Below are 26,098 nucleotides of genomic sequence, written 5' to 3'. Positions count from 1 at the left end.
TTAAACATTTTGAAGTACTATAATTAAAAATATCAGAAATACATATTTATGACAGTTATCTATGAGAGTAATTGTGTTGTAAAAATTCATTGTGTTTTACAATACATATTTTAAATGTTTATAGTCTATATTAACATTTATTTGACCATTTAGGTTGTGTATAACATATTTTCTTATTATGAAAACATTAAATTTTTTTCAACTTGCTGAATCAAATTGCCTTTTAAAACAAAAATTAAAGAAATTGTTGCCGAAAAAGGTTGAAGATTTTAATGTGGAATCGTGTTATTATGTTAAGATTAGTTTTGATCTCAGCATCAAGGAAAAAAGGTGATTTTTAGTTTTTTAATTGAAGCTGTTTTCTTTTTTCTAACAATAAAAACAAATTTATTTAGGTAGGTAGGGCATTTTACTTATCTCGAACTTATCAATCTTTCTATTTTGTGTTCACAAATTTTAAACAAAGGATTTAAACAAACTAAACAATAAATAAATTTTTACATTTTACTTTCCTTGAACTAACCAATCTTTTTTTGTTAATGTCTAGAAAATTAAACTGGATTTTAACAAACTTTTCTTCCTCTGCTGATTTAAAGACAAACTCAAGTTTTTCCAATAATGAAGATCCCAAATGTTTGATTGTTGAAATTGGTCCTAGGTAGTGAAGCATTTTTTTCATATACCTTTTTGCTTAAAACCGAATCTTTGCCAATAATTGGTTTCAAACCTCATAAAAAATGAACTGCTAAAACTAAAGAACCCAACCAGTTAGCAATTCAAAATGAAATTATTAAATTAAAAATGATTTTTTGTTGTTAATTGTGAGTATTAATAATGTAGATCTAATCAGAGAACCCCTTTTTGTACCAACACAACTTCAGTTTGCCAGAATGTTGGTTTAACCAGTATAAATGGAATAGAGGTTTCGACAAGGTATCAGTTTTTTTCTGAAACAGCATTTACTGACAAAGATGTGGAAAACATAATTAATAAAATTCATGATAAAATGACACAATGCAGGTAATCATAAACTCAAAATTGTTGGTTTAAAAAATACAATTAATTTAAAGTAAAATTTTAAAATCAATGTTATTTATTTATTAAACATTAGATTATGCATAGCTTTTTTTTTACATTAATTTACCCTCAATTTGGGAAGGTCAACTTTACAACCTAAACATAGAATAACATCTGTTACCCCGACCCAGTCTCGAGTTGCCTTTGGCAGTTTCAGATTTTATTGATTGAAAATTTCCAAAAATTATAAACTGTTGATTAAGTGCTGGCTCAGCAGGAGTTCATACTGTTTATAGCTCCCTTACTCTACATTATAAGAGCACTAGGGACCAAACCCAGAACCATATTATCCTTAGTAGACTATTGACATTCAAAAAACCTTACAGATATGATCTAAACAAGGATTTGAAATCTGTTGAAGTTTCTAAACCTTGGTACGAAATAGATGTTATAAAAGGAAGAAGTAAAGCGTTGGAGGTCGGATAATATTTGGGAATTTTGTCTTTTAAACTTTTTTAAATTTCATTTAAAATTTGTTTAAACTTTATTTAAAAAACTATAAATTTAAAGTTTTTTTGCTCAAGGTTGCTAGCCAAGAGTTGGGTTTAGCCTTTGATGATTGGGATATTAAATTCTATGCAAATTTATTTCGACATCAACTACAAAGAAATCCAACAACGGTTGAGTGTTTTGATCTTGCTCAATCTAACAGGTTTTCCCATTTATTTTACCTATCAGTTTATCTTTTTGTGATTTTTTTTTAATTTGATAAAATTAGTTCTAAAGTTTAAAAAATAGTATATATACATATATTTATCATAATTAGTTTTTATGATGGTATGCAAGGTCTGTAATATTTAAATAAATAAAACAAAAGCTTATGTTTTTTGCAGCATGGGGTAGTCAGAAGACTTGCTACCCTACATAATGTCATGGGTTTGATTCCCATTGCTCTTATGCTGTAGTGCCCTTAAGTAAGGCGTTATAGGTATAAACTGTAAGAACTCCTGCTAAGCTAGTACATAATCAGCAGCCTAGGTATTGGGCAATTATAATCTATAATATCCCAAATTGCCAAAAGCAACTAGAGGCTGGTTGGGGTAACTTATGTTACTCTACGTGTAGGTCGTGAAGTTGACTTTCCACATCGAGGTCAAAGATATATATAAAATAGAATTTAATCTTTTTAATATCTATATTTACAGTGAGCATAGTCGACATTGGTTTTTTAAAGCTAATATCTTTATTGATGGCGAAGAAAAACCGAGTTCATTGTTTTCCATGGTGGTTGACACGTTGTTGCATAGTAACAAAAACAATGTGATTGCTTTTCATGATAATGGTAGTGCAATTAAAGGTGGAAAGGTTGAGGAAATAACAGTCGAACATCCGGGACAAGCTTCTAAAGTAATTCTTACTACTAACAAAAAGTAATTTTGTTGTGGTTATTAGCATTAAATGCAATTTGGATTTAGTAATTTTGATTTTTTTGTAATGGAAAAACCTAATAATATAATTTTATATTTATATATAAAAAATTTAATCAAACTTTTTTCTAGACACATTACGTTAACTGCTGAGACACACAACTTTCCAACAGGGGTAGCTCCCTTTCCAGGTGCGACCACAGGCACCGGAGGTCGCCAAAGGGATCAACATGCAATTGGGCGCGGTGCCAATGTTGTTGCTGGTACCGCAGGGTACTGTGTTGGTAACCTAAATCTTAGTTCCCACATGATGCCATGGGAGGATAGTGGTGCTTGGGAAAAATGTTTAACTCTTGCTTCTGCAGAGAAAATTATTATCGATGCAAGTGATGGTGCTAGTGATTATGGAAATAAATTTGGTGAACCTGTTATAGCAGGTTTGTTTTTTTTGTTATTTTTGGGATCACTTGTACTTATTGATTCTCGAAAAATCTTAGGAGCGTTAAGAACGAGACAGAATTTACTAGGATCGCAAAATGCAGGAAAGAAACAGCTAGGATTGTAAAATAAGATAGAAAATTAGCTAGGCCATTAAGGTACAAGAGGGAATTAGGTAGTATTGCAATGTACAAAAGAGAAAATTAGGCAGTACTGTAAAGTACGGAAAAGAATTAGCTAGGACAGCAAAGTACGAGAGTTTTAATAAGAACTGTAAAGTACAAGTAATCCTATTTTTGTTTTAAACTAAGTGTTAAGAAATTTAGGCTTCTTGAGACCCTTTCAAACCTGGTTTTAACCTTTTAGGTTTTTTTCGAACATTTGGACAAATACTCGAATCAAAGGAAAGAATTGAATGGTTGAAACCCATCATGTTTAGTGCTGGTATAGGCACAATAGATGACCTGCAGCTCGAAAAGAAAAAGATTGAAAAGGACACCACTGGTCTACTAGTGGCCAAAATTGGTGGCCCTGTATATCGCATTGGAGTAGGTGGTGGTTCTGCATCATCGCTCATGCACGGAGAGAATAATGCGGAGCGTGACTTCAACGCCGTTCAAAGAGGTGATCCAGAAATGCAACAAAAGTTGAATAGGACAATAAGAGCTTGTGCAGAGCTGGGAGAAAATAATCCAATTTTGTCGATTCATGATCAGGGTGCTGGTGGCAATGGTAACAAATTTTTAAAACAAAAATAATTTTTTTTTGATATCATTATTAAAAACAAATTATTGTCTAAATTTTGGCAAATAATATTTTTTGTATTAATTTACGCCTTGTCATAAAATTTGTACAAATTTTTAAGTTATTGTTAAAAATATGGATCACTTGTACTTTTACAGTTCTCAAAAAAACTCTTGTACTTTGTGGTCCTAGCTTATTGTCTTCTGTACGTTACTGTATTACCTAATTCTCTCTTGTACATTACGGTTCTACCTAATTTTCTCTTGTACCTTCATTGCCTGCCTAATGCTCTCTCTCATATTTTACAGTTCTTGCTAACTCTCTCTTGTACATTACGGTTCTACCTAATTTTCTCTTGTACCTTCATGGCCTGCCTAATGCTCTCTCTCATATTTTACGGTTCTTGCTAACTCTCTCTTGTACATTACGATTCTACCTAATTTTCTCTTGTACCTTCATTGCCTGCCTAATGCTCTCTCTCATATTTTACGGTTCTAGTAATTCTCTCTTGCACTTTACAATCCTAAAATTTTTGGAAAACCGTTAAGTAAGTGATTCAAAAAAATCAATTACAACTATAGTGAGATCTAAAAAACACTACTTTTAAAGTATTTAATCTATGGCATTTCCAAGAAAAAGCCTTTTTTTTTAGTTGTTGTACAAAAAGAATATATACTAAATGGTCATTTTTTTATCAGGTAATGTTATAAAAGAAATTGTCGAGCCATCCGGTGCTACTATTTACTCCAAAGCTTTTTCTCTTGGAGACAACACTATTAATTCTCTTGAACTGTGGACTGCCGAATACCAAGAGTCAGATGCTGTATTGTTAAAAAAAGATGATTTTGAAAAGTTCAGAGTGATAAGCGAAAGAGAAAGATGTAAAGTGGATGTTGTTGGTGAACTGAATGGATCTGGAAGGATCGTTTTAAAGGAAGAAGGTATTTTTTGGGATATAGTTGTGTTGAATTTAAATTTTCTAGTAACAAAATTTAACAGAAAACGTTTTATTGTTATAAAGTTAATTTAATTTGCATTACTATTTTATTTGCCAAAGTTTAAAATTAACCAAATTAAATATAATCAAAAAAATTAACTGAAGAATTTAAAAAAAGACTGGCAGCGTGGTTTAGTGGTTAGAACACTTGACTTCACTATATGAAGTCTTAGGTTCGGTCCCTACTGCTCTCAAGCTGTAGTTTGCTTAAATAAAATGTTATAATTGGTATGAACTGCTGAGCCAACACTTTATTAGCAGCTTATAATTATCAAACAATTATATTCTATAATATCCCAAACTGTCGAAGGTTACTTAAGACTGAGTCGGGTAACTGATGTTACCCTATGTTTAGGTTGTGAATTTGACCTTTTCAAATTGAGGATAAATAAATATATATATAAATGTTTTTATTGTAGCAATGACTGTAAAGTTCTTTTTTAGATTTCACAACAGGTCCTGATAAAAGTTATTCAAAAGTAGAAAATGGAGACAAGTGCAGACATCCGGTTAACTTAGATTTGTCATTAGTATTAGGGAAAATGCCAAACAAAACATACAACCTGATTACTCTTCCAACAAAATTGGTCCCTATTGATTGTACAAAGGTAACAAATTTAATATAATGATTAGGTGATATTTAGATAAACCGAAAAAAAATGATATTTTGTACACCGGTTGGTATTTTATTAATTTATTTTTTACTTGTATGTATATATAATTGTTGCAGGTTATTTTTAAAGAGGCATTAAATCTTGTTTTACAACTTCCTTCAGTGGCAAGTAAACGATTTTTAACTAACAAGGTAAATATGTTAGTTTGGTAAATATAAGTTATCCTTTCAAAATATATTTTAATTTATTATTGTAATAAAAACTAGATTTACGTTGGTAAGTTATTTCTTAACATTTTGGATTGAAATAATTATTTTAAATTATTATAGGTCTATTTACAATATTTGTACCTTTAAGAAGCTTATAAACCGGCAGCGTGGTGTAGTGGTCAGAACACTTACTACACTACATAAGGTTGTGGGCTTGATGCCCACTGATCTCATGTTGTAGCGCCTGTGAGTGAAGCACTATAAACGGTTTAACTCCTTATAAGCAAGGACCTAATCAGCAGCATAATTATCGGGCAATTATATTTTATATCATTCTAAACTGCCAATGGCAACTCAAGGCCGGGGTGACTAATGTTATTCTATGTTTGGGTTGTAAAATTGACCTTTCAGCGTCAAGGATAAATAAAAATATTAAAAAAAGCCTAAATACTATATTTTAGGTTGACAGATCTGTCACTGGTCTTATTGCCCAACAACAATGTGTTGGGCCTCTTTATACTCCTTTATCTGATGTAGCTGTCACTTCATTTTCTCATTTTACTACAAATGGCACTGCTACTGCTATAGGGGAGCAACCTATCAAAATGTTGGTGGATGAAAAATGTGGAGCTAGAATGGCTGTAGGGGAGGCTTTAACCAATCTGGTGTTTGCAAAAATTTCAAGGTTGAAGGATGTGAAATGTAGTGCTAACTGGATGTGGCCAGCCAAGTTGCCAGGTTTGTGCAATTGACAACTTGAATTACTGTAAAACTCCATTTACTTAATTTTGCACTATTGCATTTTTTTGTTTTTTGCCGAATAGCATTTTATTGTTAGAATATTACTTTCAAGTTAACTTTAGAAGTGCTTTGGTTAAATTGTGCTTTCGTTAGTGTCAGTCCGTTAATTAAGTTTTGTTACGAATAAACCATGTCAATATAGGGAAATCTATGTTTAATATTGCCGTTTACTAAGTTGGAATTTCCAAACAAAGTTTGTAACTATCATCTGGCTGTTATTATTTAGTTAAAATATCAACATTTATTTTGTTAAAATATCAGCTGGGATATAAACTATTGTTTTTGTAAAAAAGGGCGTTTTTTGTTTGTTGTTATCAAATTTTAGCTTTAACGATTATCAATAACTTTTATGTATTGTGTAACGAATTACCATTTAACAAAGTTACTTTTCCAACTTACTGTGCCCACCTTTAAATGTTCTTGAAATAATTTCCCGAGTTTTTTCAACTGTAGGCGAAGGAGCAAAATTATATTCAGCTTGTGAATCAATGTGTCAGGTAATGAAAGAGTTGGGAATTGCTGTTGATGGAGGAAAAGATTCACTTAGCATGGCAGCTAATGTTGGCAAGGTGTTTTTTTTATTTGAAAAGGATTTTTCTACAACAACAAAATCCTATATTTTTTCTTTTTTTATTTAAATTGTAGGTAACTATTTACTAAAGGCATTTTTTATTAAAGCAATTGGTATAATTCAAATTTAATAACGCAATTACTTTAGCATTTTTTTATAAACTAAAATTATTAAAATGTTTTCAGTCTATAGTAAAATGTCCAGGATCTTTGGTAATATCTGCTTACGCACCTTGTACTGACATATTCATGACAGTCACCCCAGATTTAAAGTGCCCAAAAGACTCCGGTTACCTTATTTATGTGCCTATGAGTAACTGCAAACCATATTTGGGTAAATAAGAAACTTGTTTATATGATATTTTCTTTGTATCTTTTACACCAAATCATAGAATATTTTCTTTTGTTAATATCTGCTTTTTTAACATTTTGTGACCTTTTTAAATATTAAGGTGGAAGTGCTTTTGCTCAGTGTTATTCCCAAATTGGTTCTGAGACAACTGATTTAGACGATTCAGAGCTATTTACAAATGCTTGGAAAGTGACACAATCACACTTACATAAAATACATAGTGGACATGATGTTAGTGATGGGGGGTTCATTACTGCTGTGTTAGAAATGGCATTTGCCGGAAATTGTGGAGTTGAGGTATTGAGGGTTAAAAACTAAGTTAGTTTCATGTAACCAGCGGCATCGTAAAATGGTCAGAACACTTGACGTTACTACATGAGGTCCTGGGTTTATTCCCCATTGCTTTAATGCTGTAGTACCCTAAAGTAAGAAGCTATAAACGGTGTGAGCTTCTGCTAAGTCAACACTTAATCAGCAGCATAACTAGCGAGCAATTATAGTCTATAATATTCCAAGTTGCCAAAGACAACTCGAGACTGGGTCGAGGTAACAGTTGTTACTCTATGTTTCGATTGCGAAGTCGACCTTTTTACATCAACAAAAAGTCATTAGAAACTAATTGTAATGTTTTTTTAATACAGATTTCTATAGAGTCAAATGAATCACCTTTAGAGTATTTATTCTCAGAAAGATTGGGTCTAATACTAGAAACTGATAATGCATTGCTAACAGTTAAATACAAGGAAGTTAATGTTAATGCTGTCTGCATTGGAAGAAGTCACAAAACAAATAGAGTAAGTAAATGATAATTATTTATTTATATATTTTATGTAAATGTGTATTTATATTTATGCTATATCTTGGGTGACATTGTATTTGCTATGTTTTATTTAACAGTATTTTTCGTAATGTTTTTAAGATTCCGCCCTCTCCTTTTTTGCTTTCTCTTATACTCCAGTTCCTTCATTTTCCATTCCTTAATTTTCTGGTTCTTTCATTTTTCGTTTTTTCATTTTCTGTTTTTTCATTTTCCATTCCTTCACTTTTCAGTTCCTTTATTTCCCTTCCTTAATTATCCGGTTTCTTCATCTCCCGTTCCTTTATTTTCTGTTCCTTCATTTTCCAAATTTTTTCATTTTCTGGACCTTCATTTTTCGATTCCTTTATTTTCCGTTCCTTTATTTTTTGGTTCCTTCATTTTACGTTTCTTTATTTTCTGTTCCTTTATTTTTCATTTCCTCATTTTTAGGCGACCCACTACTACAACGGAAGTCTTTGTTTAAAAGGTTACTTGTATCTTTTTATATGTGATTTAGAGCATCAGTTTAACCTTTAATGGAGAAAAACTTATTGATTCTCAACCGACATCATCCCTTCGAGATGTCTGGGAATCTACAAGTTTCGCTTTGGAAGCACTTCAGTGTAATAACGATTGTGTTGCACAAGAGCGGGCATGGTTACTGGAATGTGACAGTGACCCAAATTTTTTTGTTAGTTTTAAAGATATTCCAATGGATATTGTCGATAAAGGTATTTAAATAAAATATTGTTTTAAAAATTTCTGGTATTTTTAATAGCAACATACGCAGCATGGTGTAGTCAGAACACTTGCTACCTTACATAAGTGTGGGTTCGATCCCCACTGCTCTCATGCTGTAGCGTCCTTGAGTAAGGTGCTTTAAACGGTAATAACTCCTGCTAAGCTAGCACTTAATTAGCAACTAATTTATTGAGCAATTTTATTCAATAATAGTCAAAATTGCCAAAGGCAATTCGAGACTTGGTAACTGATGTTACTCTTATGTTTAGGTCTTAAAGTTGACTTGCTCACATCGAGGATAAATTTAAACAAAAAATTTAAAAATATGACGAAAGACTTGTTGTGCAGTTTTAAGTAAATGATATTTGTTTATATATTTAGAAATAAAAGTGGGAATATTAAGAGAGGAGGGTAGTAATGGTGACAGAGAAATGTCGGCTGCATTTTATAAAGCTGGATTTCAGGTTTGAACTTAAGCAGCAATGTTATTTGTTTTCTTGTGGCTATTTTTTTAGTTTTATTAACTTTAGCATTAACAATATTCATTACATTTTTTTTCTTAGGTTAAATAAAATTTTAACGTTAAATAAAAATTTTTAATTTTTTTTTATATTATTTAGCCATGGGATATTACAATGCAGGATATTATAAAAGGAGATATAAATTTGAGTCAATTTAGAGGACTTGTTTTCGTGGGTGGGTTTAGTTATGCTGATGTCCTTGGTTCAGCAAAAGGTTTGACAAATTATTTCGAAAAACTGATTTAATTAATTTTTTATGTTCTCATAAAATTTCATTTATTCATCCTTGATGTGGAAAGGTCAACTTCACAACCTAAACTTAGAGTAACATCGGTTACCCCGACTCAGTGTTGCACTACTTTTGGCAGTTTGGGATATTATGGATTATAATTGCCTTATAATAGGCTGCTGATTAAGTATTGGCGTAGCAGTAGTTCATATTGTTTATATGGCCTATCAAGGGCGCTACAGCATAAAGCATTAGAGGTCGGCCTAGACCTTAGGTAGTGATGCCAAATGTTCTGACCCTTACACCACACTGCTGGGGTATATATATATTTTAGCAAATATTTATATCTTCAAAAAGGTAATATTTTAAATTGTTTTATGTATTACATAGGAGACAAAAATATATTTAAATGCTAGGTTAATATAAAATTATAAAAGTTTTATATTTTTCTTTAGGTTGGGCAGCTTGTTGTCAATTCAACTTTAGTGTTCAACGACAACTTTTAAACTTTAAAAACAGGGAGGATACATTTTCTCTTGGTGTATGTAATGGTTGTCAACTAATGGCTTTGATGGGTTGGGTTTGCGAAACAGAATCTGAAGATTTATGGTTAGGAATATTTTTTACGTTTGGTTTTTTAATTTTTAAGTTCTCCAAATAGTTTTTTATATATATTTATCCTAAACATAGAGTAATATCGACCCAGCCTTGAGTAGCTTTTGGCAGTTTGGAATATTAATATAATTGTGTGATAATTAAGTTCCTGATTAAGTGTTGACTCAGCAGGAGTTTATACTGTTTACAGTGCTTTACTGAAGGGCGCTACAGCATGAGAGCTGTGGGGATCAAACCATTAGTAAAAAGTCGGTTTTTACAAAATTTATTTAATTTACAGCAGATTTGTTTTTAGTTAAAATAACATTAATAGCCAATGAGACCAAATTTGGTTCATCTTTTTCAGTGACTTAAGGTTTTATAAATTATCTATTAATTGATTCAAATTTAACAAGAACTTGGATTTATTAGTTTTCTTATTTCTTCACTTGTTAAAATACTAACACACTTGGTTGTATAAAATCGAGAATTATGGTTTTATTTAAACATAGTAAAATACCGAATTGCCATTTGGCAATGAACGAATCTGGCCGATTTGAATCCAGATTTGTGGAAGTTGAGATTCAAAAATCCAACTCAATTATGTTTGCTGATATGGAAGGTTCCAGATTAGGTGTTTGGGCAGCCCATGGAGAAGGTACAACTTTTCCATTCTGTTTTTTGTAAAAAATAACAAAACTAGTATTATATATTTTTACCCAAGAGAAGGTAAACATGTAAACAACTTGATGCTTTATTATACAAATAGTTTTTGCTTGATGAAAGTTGGATGAACACTTACTTTTTTATGTAGGAAAATTTATGTTTTCAAATGACGAAATAATGAATGATTTGGTGTCAAATAATTTGGCACCTTTACGTTATGTTGATCATTGTGGTAAAATAACAACAAAATATCCTTTAAATCCAAATGGATCACCATTGGGTAAGTTTTTCAATTTATCCTCAATTTATCCAAATAAATTCTTTATCATACAAATTTTTTTTTGAAGGTGTTGCTGGTTTGTGTTCAAAAGATGGTCGACATCTTGCAATTATGCCACATCCAGAAAGAAGTGTGGAAATGTGGCAGTGGCCATGGAAACCAACTTCCATGTTAGCCAATGAGCAATCACCATGGGCTAGAATGTTTCAAAATGCCTTAGTATGGTGCCAAAAGAAATAAAAAAGCTACTTGGTAAATGCAATTTTTGTTACTGTAATCTGCTATGTCATTAAATGACAAATTTGGTTGCCTATAATTGTAATTTGCGCCAGCAATTGTTAAAAGTTTTTTCAAGTTAAGCCATATTTGCAAATTTTTTATGCAAGATGCTGTTCGATTTAAACTGTTGAAATACAATTTCGAAAATATGTATCTTGATCCTTAGTAAAAAAGTTAAATAGAATTTTAGTGTAATGATAAAAAATTTAAGTAACTTTTAATTGTGGTTGGGTTGACCACCTGTTCTAACATACCTGTTGTATATTTCTTAAACACAGTTTTAGAATGGAATAATGAACCTTTTAGTTTAATTTTATTGTTGTTTATTATCTAAGTTGTTGTATAATTTACTCTATATGTAGAAAGCTTATGGACAATATATATATATATATATGTTCAAGTTATAGCCCTGCAAAAAAAAACTATATATGTAAGTTATTGCAGGCAAGTATAAGTTAAGAGTTGCAACCCTATTATGACACTTAAAATTTCTACCGTCGAAAGGACTATCGAATGGTATTTCTAATGATGATGTGAGTACTTACTTACATTTTTTTTTAAAATACTTTTTTAAAATAAAATATATCAGTATATGTTTATTTGAAAAAACACACTCTACAATCACAAACAATTGAATAAAAATTACAAAGTAAGTAATTTTACAAAGTGGAGTCCCCATACAAAGGAAGGCCTAACACTTCTGATGCAAACAGATTAGGCGAAATAAAATCGGGCAGCGCTTCCTCTATGTCTTTGCCGGCTAATTCAACATCAAATTCTTCGTGTTCTGCACTTCCTCCTATTGGATTAAATCCAAGTAGGGTTGTCAAGCACTCTGAGAGTTCGTTTTCAGTCATGTGCTCACCTTTTACAAAAAAATTACACCAATAAAAACAAGTAAGACCTGATTTATATAAAATTCATCTTTATCAAAGCAGTAACAAAAAGTGTAGTAGTCAAAACACTTGCTACACTACATAAGGTTGTGGGCTCAATCCCCACTGACAGGCATCTTGAGACTAAGCGGGGTAACAAACGTTACTCTATGTTTAGGTCATGAAGTTGACCTTTCCACATTGGGGATAAAGATATATTTAAAAAAACTGAATAAAAGTAATATTACTCATGAATTACCCTTTCTCTGTAAGGCACTCAACAATTCACTTCTTTCAATACTATTTTCATTATTGTGGTTTGAAAGTACTGCAAAAGCTTGTTGTAGATCATCTGCTGAAAGACCGAAAGCTGGTCGGTGATTCACATACACTTTAAAAATTTAAATTATTAGTAAGACATTAAATAGAAACTTTGACTGTTATTTTGAAAAAGTTAGGTAAGTCATTAAATATTTTTTAGCACTATTTTTTTTTGTTAAATTTTTTAACATTTAAAAAATACATACACTTAATAAAATCTGCAAGATCAATTTCAGTAACATATTCTCCAGTTTCAACATATTTGCTAAACTTGACTTCATTTAACATATCCTCGACCTTAAGTTAATGAAAAACTGATAAAATTTAAAAATTTTAGTTGGCCCAGAAAAACGCTATTAACACTACACTAATATTAATAAAAGGCTATACAAATATTTGTTTCTTAAAAAAAACATACCTCTTGTTCTGTTGGGTAAAATCCAAGAGCTCTTACTAGAAAAGGAACTTGATCAAGCGATACCACAGTAAACACTTCCCTTTCATCAGTTGTATTAATTCCCTGACTTCTTAATTGAGCATAATAAAAATAATTTTCCATTTCTGCGTACATTGCTCCATCCCTACCACCTTCCAGAAGGCCGTAAAATGGTGACAAACCTTCACCCCCAAGCTGAGAAACAGCTTCAAGTGCGCTTAAATAAAAAAAAGGTTTCGGTTTAGAAGTTACTTTTATTGATAATTTTAATTTATCTTCGTATACAACTATCGTATTGTATTTAATAAATTAGTAAACTTACTTGGAATTAATAGACCACATATGAGTTGTTGCATCCTTTCCTCCCGAAGTAAACGCATATTTCCCATCGTAACTACAAACCAATCGTGCCACACCACTAGGGTGTGCCATTACTGATACTGACCGGTGTGGATTTCCATCTAGTGGTAGAAGCTGAAGTCCAACTTTGTCGTCAGTAGCGTAAGAAAGAAGCCGATTTTTGCTTATGTCTTCACCAGGTGAAGGTGGGACAACTTTCATTCTGAATGGATTGTTTGAAGGAATTCGTAGTTAATGTATGTTGCAATCTTTTCAGATTAAAAATTAGGATCACTTATACGGTTTTCCAAAAAATAGGACTTTAAAATACATAAAAGAATTAACGAGGACCATGAAATACACAAGAGAATTTGCAAGGACTGTAGAGTACACAGAGAGACAAAAAGGGAGAGAATAAGGTAGAACCACAATGTATGAACGAGAATTAGGTAGGACAGCAAAGTATGTGAAGGAATTAGCCAGTACCATAAAGTAGGAGAGATAATTAGCTAAACCGCCAAGTACAAAGGTTCAAAAACTATTCTACATGCGAGATTCTAGACAGCAAACTTTATATTTTGTTTACAAAATTCGATGGCAAAACAAATTAAATATACTTACATGCGGGATGGAGACCCATAGGTAGGCCCCAAAATAGTTTTTCTACACATTTTAGTTGTTGTATTGTACAGCTTTAACTTAAACTGATCATTAGCTGTGATGAGAAAATTTTCTTTAGTAATATCAGGGTACCAGGACAAACATAAGGGAACAGCACTTTGTTCAATTCTGTCAATTGTTTTTATTTTCAGATCGTCTTTTGAACTACCGGGAAGGTCGTATTCAACCTTAAAAAATTTGCAGTTAATTAGATTTTTTAAAATATCTTTATCCTCGATGTGGAAAGTTTAACTTCATGACCTAAACACTGAGTAAGTTTGTTATCTCAACCCAGTCTCGAGTTGCCTTTGGCAGTTTGAATTATTATAATTGCCCCATATTAACGCTGCTTATTAAATGTTGGCTTAGCAGGAGTTCATACCATTTATCATACCTTACTCAAGGATGAGAGCAGTGGGGATCGAACCCAGGGCCTGTAGTGAAAACAAGAGTTCTGACCACTACACAACACTGCCAGTTAATAATTTTTTTTTAGTTTTGTTTTTAAAACTAATTTTACATGTAATTGGAACTTAAACAAATCTTACTTTTGATTAAAATATATGAACTAGGTTACTAAAAAGTAGGCTAGGTTACTAATCCCCTTATGAGTGTATTTTTATAATAAATTCAAAATGAAGCTCAGAATTAAAATATAATAAAGTAATTTATTTCAACTTACCAAAACTCTATCTTTCCCCAAAGTTAACAATCTAGTTGAATCATTATCTAGATCGAACCCAAACAAGATATCTTGTATTGCTTCATAATGAGCTTTATAACGACCCAAATACTTCCACTGAGAATCCACTGCGTATTCGAATACACTAGTTGTAAAACCTTCATCCTATATTGTAATAAAAATAAAATAAATTTTATGCAAAATTCTGTAAAAAACGGTCATTACTAAAAAAAACATTTTTTTTGTTTACATAGTTGGCCTATAAAAATTTTTTTTTTGATAAATAAAATCAAACTAAAAAGATAATTATTTTACTGATGTTGCCAAGTATTTGGAGTCATTGGAAAAGACACATTGGGTAATGGGTTCTTTAGTGTAGTGAAACGTGACTTCATTACTGAGTGACACTGCATCAACTATATGAACATGGCCAGAAACTGTGCCCACAGCTGTTAAGATAAAAAAATTTTATGTTTTTGTTTAAAACCAAAAAAAATATTGATGTAACTTGAACAAAAAAAGGTGTTTTACGATGTTTAAGTTGCCTTTAACATTTTCTATATATATTTTTATCCTTGGTGTGGGAAGGTCGATTTCGTGACCTAAGCATGGAGTGACAACTGTTACCTTAATCCAGTCTCAAGTTGCCTTTGGCAGTTTCAAATATTTTCTTGATTGTAATTGCCTAATATTTAGGCTGCTGATTAAGTACTGGCTCAGCAGAAGTTCATACTTTTTATAGCGCCTTACTCAAGGGCGATACAGCATGAAAGCAGTAGGATCAAACCCACGACCTCATGTAGTATAGCAAGTGTTCTGACTACTACACCGAGCTGACGGGTTATAACACGACAGTATTTTTTTAAATAAATAAATTTCAGTTACCTATTTGCATTCCATCATGGCTGAAAGCAATACTATGAATCTTAGCTTTTCCTTCAAAAATTCTTGTTACCAAAACTTCTCTGATAATCAAAAAATAGATTTATGTAAATTGTGTGATATACCCTAAAAATAATTAATAGTAAAACAAAAATAACTTACTTTGTAACATAATCCCAGATTTTTAAAAGTCCAGAATAGCTACCAATAGCAAGCAAAGATCTAGAAATTCATAATTGCTTTAATTTTGAAATAAAAAGATACATAATTGTAAAGTTTAAAGTTAATTAAAGTGGTATTTTACTTAGTCGGAGATGCAGCCAATGCATAGACTGAAGCATCGTGTTCCCTCAAGATATAACTCGCTTGCGTTCCGTTGGTTTTTACATAAACTATTTCGGCCGCTTTTGACGACACAACAAAGTCCCTAACAACAAAAGTGTTGCCAGAAATTGTTGCATCTTCTGGATATTCATTTTTAAAAGCCCTAAAACATTTTTGCAAAAAAATTATAATAATTAAAATAACTATCCCGATTTTTAGTATTTAAAATCCTTTTTTAATGTTTAAAATTGAGATTTTGTATAAAAATACCATTAGTTAAAGTGAAAAATCTTACTTCTCTTGAATAAATTGTGGTTGGTATGTAAAAGTGATACCAGTTATCGTAGAGATATTTAAATCTTGATACCAATTAACTAAATTAAGTTGATCATCGAAAAACCTCACATGTCCAGAAGTATCACCAGTAACTATCATATTATTTGTTTGTGTTAAAGCACTTAAAGGCTTATCTTTTACCCGAACAAGTTTTAGAGCTCGTCTTTTGTAAAAAGCTAAAAATAAATACATAAGATTACAAAATGCTAAAATCATTTTAGCATTATAAAAGTGTCCAATGTCTAATACCAATTTATAACAACTTAAGCATCACAAGTATTTAATTAAAATTTTTAATAACAAGCAAAAAAATTCAATACTTTTTAAATTGCCATTTGTACGTATTGGGTCCCAAACAACTAAGTTGCCATATGATGTTGCAGTAAAAGCTCTTAAAGATGGAGAAACCTAAAAAAACAAAACACTTTATATTAAAACATACCTTACATTCTATACAACCTAGTGAACTAACAGAAGCTGTTATAAGAAATTTAATAAATGGCAAAAACAAACAACATACTTGAAAAATTGACTGGCTAAAAAGTCCAACTGTTCGATTGAACAAACCATCTGATAAAAATGGGGCATCAACCACCATTTCTCTTTCATTCTATAATAAAAAAAAATGTATTAAGTGAAATAAATATCTGTAAATAGTTAAAGCATTTGTTAAATTGTTATAAATGTTATAGTTTAAAAATGCAATATATCTAATACTACTGTAACAAATACTAAATATCTAACACTATATCGAGTTGATCTGTGTTCACTTTTTATGGGGATTTGTTGGTTTTCAAGTGAAACGTATTGCAAGGTAGTGTTCTTAAGGTGGTTAGGCGTAACTTTTAAGTAATAATATGCTATAAACTACCATTCTGGCTTATAAACAAAAAAAAAATCACACCATTTTGTTACACTACTCGATATTGTTTTAATGTTTACACTCCAAAACCTATATTACCCAATTATAGAAAAGAACTTGTGTGTCGCTATTCGTTACAAACTGTGAAGCATCCTGGGGGTGAAATTTAATATAAATTTGTTGGTTGTGTCCAGGATCCAATTCTGTTGAACTCACTGGTTCACTGGATGTTGTCCAGTCCCAGACACTCACCTTTAATTTAAACATTGAAAAGATTGAAATCATACATAAATATAGTTTATCAGCAACAACAAAAATAAGGTCAAATTGCCTATCAAAATTTCCAAATTTTTAGACTGTTGCAAGGTTATGTATAAACTTAACTGCAAAGTGGTAAAATTTTTGGGTTAACTGCAAACAAAATGAATACCACACAGTAAAGTTTTGTGTTAAACTGAATTACCACTTGTGGAAGGCCGCCACTTATCGTTGAGATATATTTTCCATCTTCAGTCATTGCCATGGCCACAACTCCAGTGTCTCCATGAACATCAAACATTGTTTGAACAGGGACTCTTAAATAAAAAAATATGCATTTTTAGTTATTTGCAATTAATATACAGGTTGACCAGCAGCCTGATTTATTATTAACAATAATGTATTTGGCAGCGAGTGGTAAGAACAATTGCTACACCACTGTGAGGTCGTAGGTTCAATCCCCACTGCTCTCATGCTGTAGCGCTCTTGAGTAAGGCACTATAAACGGTATGAACTCCTGCTGAGCCAGCACTTAATCAGCAGCATAATTACAGGGCAATTGTAATCTATATAATATCCCAAACTGCTAAAGGCAACTCGACACTGGGTCAGAGTAACATTTGTTACTTTATGTTTAGGTCGCGCATTCGACCTTCCCACATCGAGGATAAAGATATATACAAAAATTTTTTTTTTATATATTACATTTTAAATGGGTCCTACCAATTACCCAACAGGACCACAAAGAATGAGTTGACTGTTTTAAACAATGATAAATTTTTAATGAACCCCAGCCCTAACCCTCACAAAAAGACAAAAAAAAATACAAAAACAAAAAAAATAGTCTAAGATTTCACATTTTATATTTTTGTCCTGTATGGTAAATGTATTGTCTTGTATGGTCTGTGTGGACCTGTGTTGTAATAGGACCATTTTCAAAAAAAAAATACTTACCCAGTATATGAATCCCATACAATCACACAACTACCAGGTCCACTGTCACCCGTAACCAGCCACCTTTTATCTTCACTACATGTCATGCATGTTATGTTGTTGCCCTGTTAAGTAAATATAGCTATAAGTAAATTTAATAAAGATATGGAAAGCCAAAAATGTCATACTTTATGGTTTAAATTAATTATTTTAGCATGAAGATGCAACCACATTTTTTTTCACAATAATTGCCTTTTTAAAACAGGCTCATTTAAAGATTAATCTACAAAATACTAAAAATTAATTTTTAGTTAATTTTTATTATTTATACTAACATGGCCTTGCAAAATTTTCTGTGTATTCTGTTGGTAGTCAAAAAGTATAATGACATGAGCTGCAGCATACATAACAAGATTTCTACTTTCATCTGTTAAATTAATACAAGGAACACGACGATTGATACCAAATGTCCAATTTAAGTTAAGTGGCTGGTTACTTTCCTCTGACCTAAAATTGTTGTTATTATTATTTGGTAAGCACAGATAAAGTAAAACCAGCAGCTTGGTGTAGTGGTCAGAACACTTGCTACACTACATAAGGTCGGTTGGATCCCCACTAATCTCATGTTGCAGTGTTCTTGAGTAATGCGCTATAAACGTTATAAACTTCTGTTTAACAAGCACTTAATCAGCTGGGTATTATCAGGCAATTATATTCTATAATATTCCAAACTGCCAAATGCAACTCGAAACTGGGTTGGGGTAACTAATGTTACTTTATGTTTAGATTGTAAAGTCTACCTTCCCATATCACATCGAGGGTGAAGATAAATATATATGAATAGCCCTAAGTTTCTTACTTGCTCATAAAGCAAAAGGCTAAGTTATACATAAAGACCATTGAACAAGAATATTTTTAAACAAATAGAAAATATATAGGTAATTAATATAAAATTTTTAACAAAATTTTTAACATTTTTTACTGTGGTATTTCATCTTTTGCTGTAGCAGTTGTGACTGCAGACTTTTCCTGGATAATTTCTTTTGGAGGGGAAGGTATAGCAGAAGTGTTTTCAACATTTTGTTCTGTGCTTTCTGCACTCTGCTGTTTAAATATTAAAATAGTTTTTCAAAAATCAATAGAATATTATGACCTTAATATTTAAAATGTAGAAGTTGGTATTTATGTTATATTAAACTATTTGCGAGCAAAAAAACAGAAATATTTTTCTCTTAAAAAATACTTCTTGTGCAGAAGGAGTAGGGCAACCAGATGGAAATGGATTATTTTGTCCAATATTGTTATCAGCACCATCTCCAGTGGTTTCGACCTGTTGTGTATCTGTTAAATTTAAAAAGTTATTTTAAAGATATATACCTTAGAGTCAAAAATAAATTACCACTTTAATAAAAACCATTTTCAAACTTTTAATAAAATAAAATTTATATTAATAAGTGAATTATATTTTGTTATATTGCACTAATTGCAATTAAATAATTAACAAACTAACCTATTTTATTATCCACAAGGCCTGGGCTTGGTGTTTTTTTATTATTTGAATCACCGATTTTTTCCAGAGTTTCTTCATTACTTTCTTTTTTAGATTCTTCATTACTTTCTTTTTGGGTTTCTTCGTTACCAGAAGATGCTAAATCATTGCCAGCTTGAACCTTATTTTCCTCTTTGTCTTCAACATTTAAATTTTCCACATTTTGATCTTCCATTTGATTTTGTTGTTTTTGTGTTTCATTGATTTCTACTTTATCAACTGACTCTGGATTAGCTAAAGGAGACACTATATTTTCTTGTTCAGTTTTTGAATCTGATCGATCAAGCTCAACTTTGGTTGTAATGGTTTCCTCATTTTCGTCATCAGCAATTTTAATACTTGTATTTTCTTCAACATTAAGTGTATTAATAGTTGAATCCGCTTCGGTTGGTTCTTCTGCCATTTCTTTACCAATATCTTTTATTGGTTCATCATTTTGTTGGTCTGTTGGTGTTACTGTTTGAGTATTTTCTACAACTTCTTCATTGATTTGTTTTGGTGATGTTGGTGCATTTAAATTTGTTTGTTGGGTTGTTTCATTTTCACCCTCCATTTTTAAGTGATATGGTTCTCATTTAAATAAGCAAATAGGCTTATAATAATCAGTGTTATCTTTTTTCAAACAAAAATATTTCAAAATCTAATAATTTAACATCAATCACTAACAACCCTTTGATATTTAGCTCTTTACACTCTAAAAGCTATTTTTATACTCTATTGCATTATCTGAATGGCTGGTATTTTGAGCAATAGATTTAATTTTATTTCACTGATTTTAATCTAAAATAAAAGTTGAGTGGGCTTAAATTGTTGCTAAGGTACCAAAATCAACCAAGCGATATTTTTTTAACATAGACATCGTAATAATTAAACTCCATAAAAGGGAACTTGGTGAGGGAAAAACGGAAGTTATGTGATTTTACATTTTGCATCACGATTAAGCAGAAGGCCTAGTTCAAAATTGTTTTCGGTAACTTGGTAAATAATTAAACAAAATCTAACAACAGTTTACAAGTTTGCGGAAGTGTTAATTATTAAAAAAACTATGTGTTGCGACTTAGTCAACAGCTTAGGCCTAGCTATGATAGCGTCGTTAAGTTTAATTATTGAGGTGTTGATTAAATTAGGGTAAATTAGTTGAAGCTAACTTTATTAAATTTTACAAAATTTATTAATGTGTTAGTGTGTTTAATGTTTACGAAGCAACTTAGGCTACTATGCTTCGGGTCGTTAGTTATGTTTAGTTAGTTATGTTTACTGTCAGTGGTATTCAATTTTAATATGACATCAAATACGTACATATTTTCCGAATGTCAGGTGAACCTAAGTGAAAATGAACAACGACAATGTGCTTCCTCGGATGAAACAAGTAAAAAAGAACTTTTGGTTATTTTTCTTTCAAAGTGTAGTTTAAAGCCTAGCTATTCAAGTTTAAAATCACAACATTACAATCCATATACCACATAATAAAATGACGCACATCACGTATTATGTACACTTCCCTGTTTTCTCTTGTTGTTGGTATATTGATTAGATTGAGGTGTATAAAAGCTTACAAATAATTTAAAAAAAAACTTTTACATTTGTGTTCTTTAATTGTTTTGAACTTAAGACAAGGTAATAGCTTTTACAATAACTTCCTATAGAGAAAAAACGCGTCTGGGCCATGGCTAAGTTTTTAAATGTAAATTGTATTTTATTTGGTTTATTTTCTTTCTGAATAAAAAATCTTTTGTAGACGACACTGATATTGCATCGCAACTTAAAGAAGCAGCACGTACCCGTGCATCGATAAATACCGAAGTTGTACAACTTCAAAGTCCGCTTGAACCAGTTCAATTAAACATTCAATCCAAACTACACGAGACAAGCGATGCACTAAGAGGTCATTTTAACCGCAGGGAAGATCAATTCATAATACATAATGAACTCAGGTCAAACAATGTTGATATTGATAGTATATTTGAAAAAGCAAAAGAAGAAGCCACCTTGGAAGCTAACACAACATGTAAGGAAGATGAAAGAGCCAAATTTATTGAGTTACATGGAAATCGTGTGGCCATAGCTGGGGAAGCCGGAATCGGAAAAACAACATTGGCAAAAATGTTGGTTCAAAAACTGTTGAATCCTTCAAATACAATTATGCCAGGGATTAGATTTATTTTTTACATTTTATTCCGTTTCATGAATTTTGATGCTCAAACCGATGTACTTGATTTTTTAATGACAAGTGCTCAATGTAACTTTAAAACAATGTCCCCTGTAGAAATACAGAAAAAAATCGAAGATATTCAAAACGAAAGAAAATGCATTTTTATATTTGATGGCTTAGACGAAGCTACATTTGATCTATCAGTACGCCCAGTTTACACAAACCCATACAGGCCGACTAAGGCAGAAAACTTTATTAAGAGCATTTTATCAGGAAAAATGTTTTCTAAGGCCTTGAAGCTTTTTACGTCACGCCCATCACAACTACTAAAACTCCATCCTGATTGTAGACCAAGATCTATATTTCAAATTTATGGATTAAAAAAGGATGCCCAGATTGAGCTGACCAAACAAATTGCAGGCGTGGAAGCATACGACTCTATTATTTCACACTTGGAAGCCAATCAAGATTTGTTTAGTATGTGTTACGTTCCAATTAATTGTATATTGATTGTACACTGCATTAAGTCCAGTCCAGATGCAAACCAACTAATTAGAACAATTACTGATGTCATGGTTATATCACTTAATATATACGTAACGTCAGAACATGTCCGCTGTGACGTTGATAACGTGAAAAAGCTTGCTCATTTGGCCTACAAAGGCATTAGAAGAAGGAATATTGTATTCAAGAAAACTGATTTAGATGAGGTAGAAATTCAGTCCCTAGAATCGTTTCTTAATACATCTGTTATTAATAATACCAACGTCAAGCTTACAATTCTTGAAGGGCATAAGCGAAGTTATTTCTCGCATTTAATGTGGCAGGAGTTTTTCTGTGCTGTTCATTTTTTATATTTTTTGACTATTGATGACTTTAGGCAAGCTTTATTATTGCTTAAAAATAACGAATTTGAAGTCATTGCCAAATTTGTATATGGATTATGCAACCCGCGAATTCAAGAAAGTTTAAGCACTATATTTTCACCCGAAACGAATTTAAACGAAAAAGAAGGAATTTTGATAGATTACGCTGTTGATGAACTTCAATTAGTTTCTATTCAACTTCGGTCTAGAGCAATTCATTATAATGAACAATTAACTATAGCCGAAGATGAAGCAAATTTTGCAGTTATGATTCCTTCTTTGTCCTGGATGAAAGAATTAAATAATGAAAGCCTGAGCAAAAAATATTTTGAATCGCTGCCCGAGGAACTTAATATTGATAGCGATTACACTATGGTTCCTAGTGACGTAGCTGTTATCACTTACGCCCTTCGCATGGTTGTCAAACCAACTAAGTTATCTGTTGGAAGACCTGTTTTTGTTGGAGACAGTTTTACACGATTTGTAAAAAGTCTTTCCTTAGCCCTAATAGACAATGCTTATATAACGGTAGGTTTATTTAGTTTTTTTGTATAAGTCATTTATAATCCTTATTTAACTGAACTACAAATATCCCATTAACTTATTATTTTGACAGTTTTCGACTAATTAATGGCATTTAAACTACTAACACAGGAAGCTACTGTTATACCCACATAATACTTTATTTCAATCTTTTAAAATTCATTTTACATTTAACTCTTTATTTATAATATATTTAACAATTTTTGTGATTAAATAATTCAGGTAGAAGATATTGATTTAAGTTACAACATATTTACACTTGAGGATGTAGGCGCGCTGGCAAGATGTTTAAACAGTATTGTAATACTGAGGCTGATATCAACTGGTATCTCAAGTGAAGGAGCAAATTTACTATCAAATGCAAGATCTGGAAATGAGAGGGTATGTTTTAACTTTAAATGTAGTTAAATACCTAATTATTTTAAATGTATTTATTTTTTTACAAAATTAAATCTTTTTCTTTATTTTTTTGTTTAGAAAACTAGAATTTTTGGAGTGACTGGGTTACCTACAACATTTAGTTCGCAGTAAAATTACCAAATTTTGAAAGAAAACTATTTTTATACAGTTGTTTTACCAGTATGCATTCAATACTAGATTAACCAAATAAATTTTATTTTAGTTTTGAACACTTTTGAATTAAAGATTTAAAAAAAATAGTAATGCACTTTATATTGAAATAAAACTACTCTACTGAAATTTATATCACTTGTTTTTTTGATTGATTATTTTATGCCATCACGTTTTATTTGCTAATATTAAGTTGTAGATTTAATTTTGACATTTTATTTGAGTGATTTATTGTTTTATTTTTGATCTTGTAAAACTTATACTGTTAAATGTTTAATCCACGTGCAATATGTTTAAAGTTTAAAATGTCTACATATATATTTGATTACTTAGTTACATTGCGGTTATATCAAATGTATTTTTAATTAATAGAATATTTCTATAAAAACTAAATCTACAATAAAAAGTACATAATTTTAGGTATTTTTTTGTTATATTATATCATTTTTACCTATTTGGGGAATGTACTTTTAAGAGTATGATATATTGTTATATTAGTTTATTGTTAAACTTTTTATTGTTATTTCACTGATGCGCACAATTTTTTAATTGTTGTAATGTAAAAAAATGGTTATTTAATTTTTAACAGGATGTTGTCAAACTATGACTAACCTTAAAGTGTTTCTTTTATTTAATTACTAGCGTTGTGTTTTTCCAATAATAAAATAGTATAAAAAAGGAGATTACAAAGCATATTGGAATGTTAAAGCTACAATTTCCGCCAATTTCAGTTTAATTTTGGGATTGGGATCACTTGTACTTTACGGTTCTTAGAAAAACTCTCGTTCTTTGCGGTCCTAGGCAAGGCTCTCTTATACTTTACTGTATTACCTACTGCCTAATTTTGTCTTGTACTTTACGGCCTTACCTAATTTTTCTATATTGGCTTAGCTAGTTTTTCTCGTATTTTACGGTCCTAGCTGATTCTCTCCCGTATTTAACAGTTTTTGCTAATTTTCTTTCGTACTTCACGGTCCTAAGACTTTCAAAGAACAGTTAAGTACAAGTGATTCTAAATTTTTAATACGAGGTTGTTGTTCAAATATTTATTCTTTATAAATTGAGTAATATTGCAAAACTGTAGCTTGTAATCAATCTTATATTTTTATTTATTGCGTCGTATTATACCCATAGCTACTTTGCGCTTTAGATTTTGTTTTAGGAATATTTTTTTCTTCGGTTCTAAACATAATTTACGTGAAAGTGTAATTATGTTATCTTAGTATTAATTCTTAGATACTAAAGCTAACCAAAAACCATAGGCATCTCGTTTAAAATTTAGTTTACACAAAGGACTGTTTAAAAGGTTTCGTAGCTAATTATTAAAGAGTTGTGTTTGACTTAGCACTTAGTCACATACTCTAACTGTCTAAAGTAATTGATGCTAAATTATCAGATTCTGCAATATTTTTGCGGTCCTACTAATTACCACACAGGACCACACAAGCCAAAAAGGACAATACATTTACCACACAGGACAAAAAATAACATGACCGCATAGACTGTTTTTTTGTGTAAAGGGCAACTAAGAGCATTCCCCAGAAGAGGGTTAGGGGTGGGATTAATAAAAAGTGTCCCAGTGTCAGTATTTTTTTTTATTTAAATGACAGTATTCCTAAATAAACACTCAACGCATTCTGGGTGGTCCTATGTGATAAATAGTCACTTTCTGTGTGCTCTTGTGCGGTCCTATAGAGTCCTGTGTGGCCCAGTGTGGTAAATGTATTGTCCTTTTTGGCTTGTGTGGTCCTGTGTGGTAATTAGAAGGACCGCAAAATATTGCAGAATGTGATAATTTAGAATTAACCACTTTAGACATAGAGCAGTAGAGTATGTGACTAAGTGCTAAGTCAAACACAACTCTTAAATATTTAGCTCTTTACATTCTTCGAGGTATTTTTATATATTTATAATGCATTATGAATCAATATATATTGCATTATCTAAATGACTGGGATCTTAAGCAATTAAACTAATGTTAATCTATTATTTATTCTATTATTTTAAAGTGTTCTTACCACTACACTACGCTGCCGGTTTTTTTAGTTCCCCATCGAAACTAAAAAAAAGTGGTAAGAACACTTGCTACACCACACATGAGGTCATGGGTTCGATCCCCACTGATCTCATGCTGTAGCACCCTTGAGTAAGGCGCTATAAACGGTATGAACTCCAGCTGAGCCAGCACTTAATCAGCAGCATAATTACCGGGCATTATATTTTATAATATCC

At 31.3% G+C, this 26,098-nt stretch overlaps 3 protein-coding genes across 3 annotated transcripts; 2 read left to right on the top strand and 1 right to left on the bottom strand.

Annotated features, from left to right (window-relative positions):
- The first annotated feature begins 161 nt into the window (after window positions 1-161).
- On the top strand, window positions 162-11,416 carry LOC145741628 (phosphoribosylformylglycinamidine synthase-like). The gene is made up of 23 exons (XM_082559240.1): window positions 162-330; window positions 548-658; window positions 841-1,020; window positions 1,404-1,494; window positions 1,602-1,729; window positions 2,223-2,447; window positions 2,577-2,881; window positions 3,249-3,614; window positions 4,325-4,567; window positions 5,068-5,231; window positions 5,354-5,428; window positions 5,908-6,184; window positions 6,701-6,816; window positions 7,004-7,151; window positions 7,270-7,466; window positions 7,811-7,963; window positions 8,486-8,699; window positions 9,091-9,173; window positions 9,330-9,444; window positions 9,915-10,068; window positions 10,566-10,711; window positions 10,868-10,999; window positions 11,067-11,416. Exons 1-23 carry the CDS (start codon window positions 179-181, stop codon window positions 11,237-11,239), a joined length of 3,948 nt encoding a protein of 1,315 aa, XP_082415366.1. The 5' UTR covers window positions 162-178; the 3' UTR covers window positions 11,240-11,416.
- Window positions 11,417-11,860: 444 nt separating this feature from the next.
- Window positions 11,861-20,420, bottom strand: LOC145742923 (cilia- and flagella-associated protein 251-like). The gene is made up of 21 exons (XM_082560765.1): window positions 19,697-20,420; window positions 19,430-19,527; window positions 19,169-19,290; window positions 18,522-18,693; window positions 18,208-18,311; window positions 17,459-17,570; window positions 17,095-17,247; window positions 16,654-16,743; window positions 16,454-16,541; window positions 16,093-16,309; window positions 15,778-15,960; window positions 15,636-15,695; window positions 15,477-15,556; window positions 14,907-15,040; window positions 14,592-14,756; window positions 13,871-14,097; window positions 13,233-13,472; window positions 12,893-13,127; window positions 12,681-12,771; window positions 12,413-12,544; window positions 11,861-12,143 (listed from the first exon to the last, which is right to left on the bottom strand). Exons 1-21 carry the CDS (start codon window positions 20,286-20,288, stop codon window positions 11,938-11,940), a joined length of 3,501 nt encoding a protein of 1,166 aa, XP_082416891.1. The 5' UTR covers window positions 20,289-20,420; the 3' UTR covers window positions 11,861-11,937.
- Window positions 20,421-20,718: 298 nt separating this feature from the next.
- Window positions 20,719-24,399, top strand: LOC145742770 (NACHT, LRR and PYD domains-containing protein 3-like). The gene is made up of 4 exons (XM_082560565.1): window positions 20,719-21,104; window positions 21,474-23,285; window positions 23,523-23,677; window positions 23,774-24,399. Exons 1-4 carry the CDS (start codon window positions 21,017-21,019, stop codon window positions 23,825-23,827), a joined length of 2,109 nt encoding a protein of 702 aa, XP_082416691.1. The 5' UTR covers window positions 20,719-21,016; the 3' UTR covers window positions 23,828-24,399.
- The last annotated feature ends 1,699 nt before the right edge of the window (window positions 24,400-26,098 follow it).

This window comes from Corella eumyota, chromosome 2 (genome assembly GCF_963082875.1).
Source record: "Corella eumyota chromosome 2, kaCorEumy4.1, whole genome shotgun sequence".
Lineage (NCBI taxonomy): Eukaryota > Metazoa > Chordata > Ascidiacea > Phlebobranchia > Corellidae > Corella > Corella eumyota.
Note: the sequence above shows the minus strand (reverse complement) of the source record. Positions and strands in the feature narration are given on the sequence as shown.

Coding starts and splice junctions, on each gene's coding strand:
- LOC145741628 (XM_082559240.1), top strand. CDS start 179: ATGAAAACATTAAATTTTTTTCAACTTGCTGAATCAAATTGCCTTTTA. Junction 3,615..4,324: donor TCAGGGTGCTGGTGGCAATG/GTAACAAATTTT, acceptor TTTTTTTATCAG/GTAATGTTATAAAAGAAATT. Junction 10,069..10,565: donor ACAGAATCTGAAGATTTATG/GTTAGGAATATT, acceptor ATTTAAACATAG/TAAAATACCGAATTGCCATT.
- LOC145742923 (XM_082560765.1), bottom strand. CDS start 20,288: ATGGAGGGTGAAAATGAAACAACCCAACAAACAAATTTAAATGCACCA. Junction 19,528..19,696: donor CCTTGTGGATAATAAAATAG/GTTAGTTTGTTA, acceptor TAAATTTAACAG/ATACACAACAGGTCGAAACC. Junction 18,694..19,168: donor GCAAAAGATGAAATACCACA/GTAAAAAATGTT, acceptor CAACAATTTTAG/GTCAGAGGAAAGTAACCAGC.
- LOC145742770 (XM_082560565.1), top strand. CDS start 21,017: ATGACATCAAATACGTACATATTTTCCGAATGTCAGGTGAACCTAAGT. Junction 21,105..21,473: donor TGCTTCCTCGGATGAAACAA/GTAAAAAAGAAC, acceptor AATCTTTTGTAG/ACGACACTGATATTGCATCG. Junction 23,286..23,522: donor CAATGCTTATATAACGGTAG/GTTTATTTAGTT, acceptor TAATTCAGGTAG/AAGATATTGATTTAAGTTAC.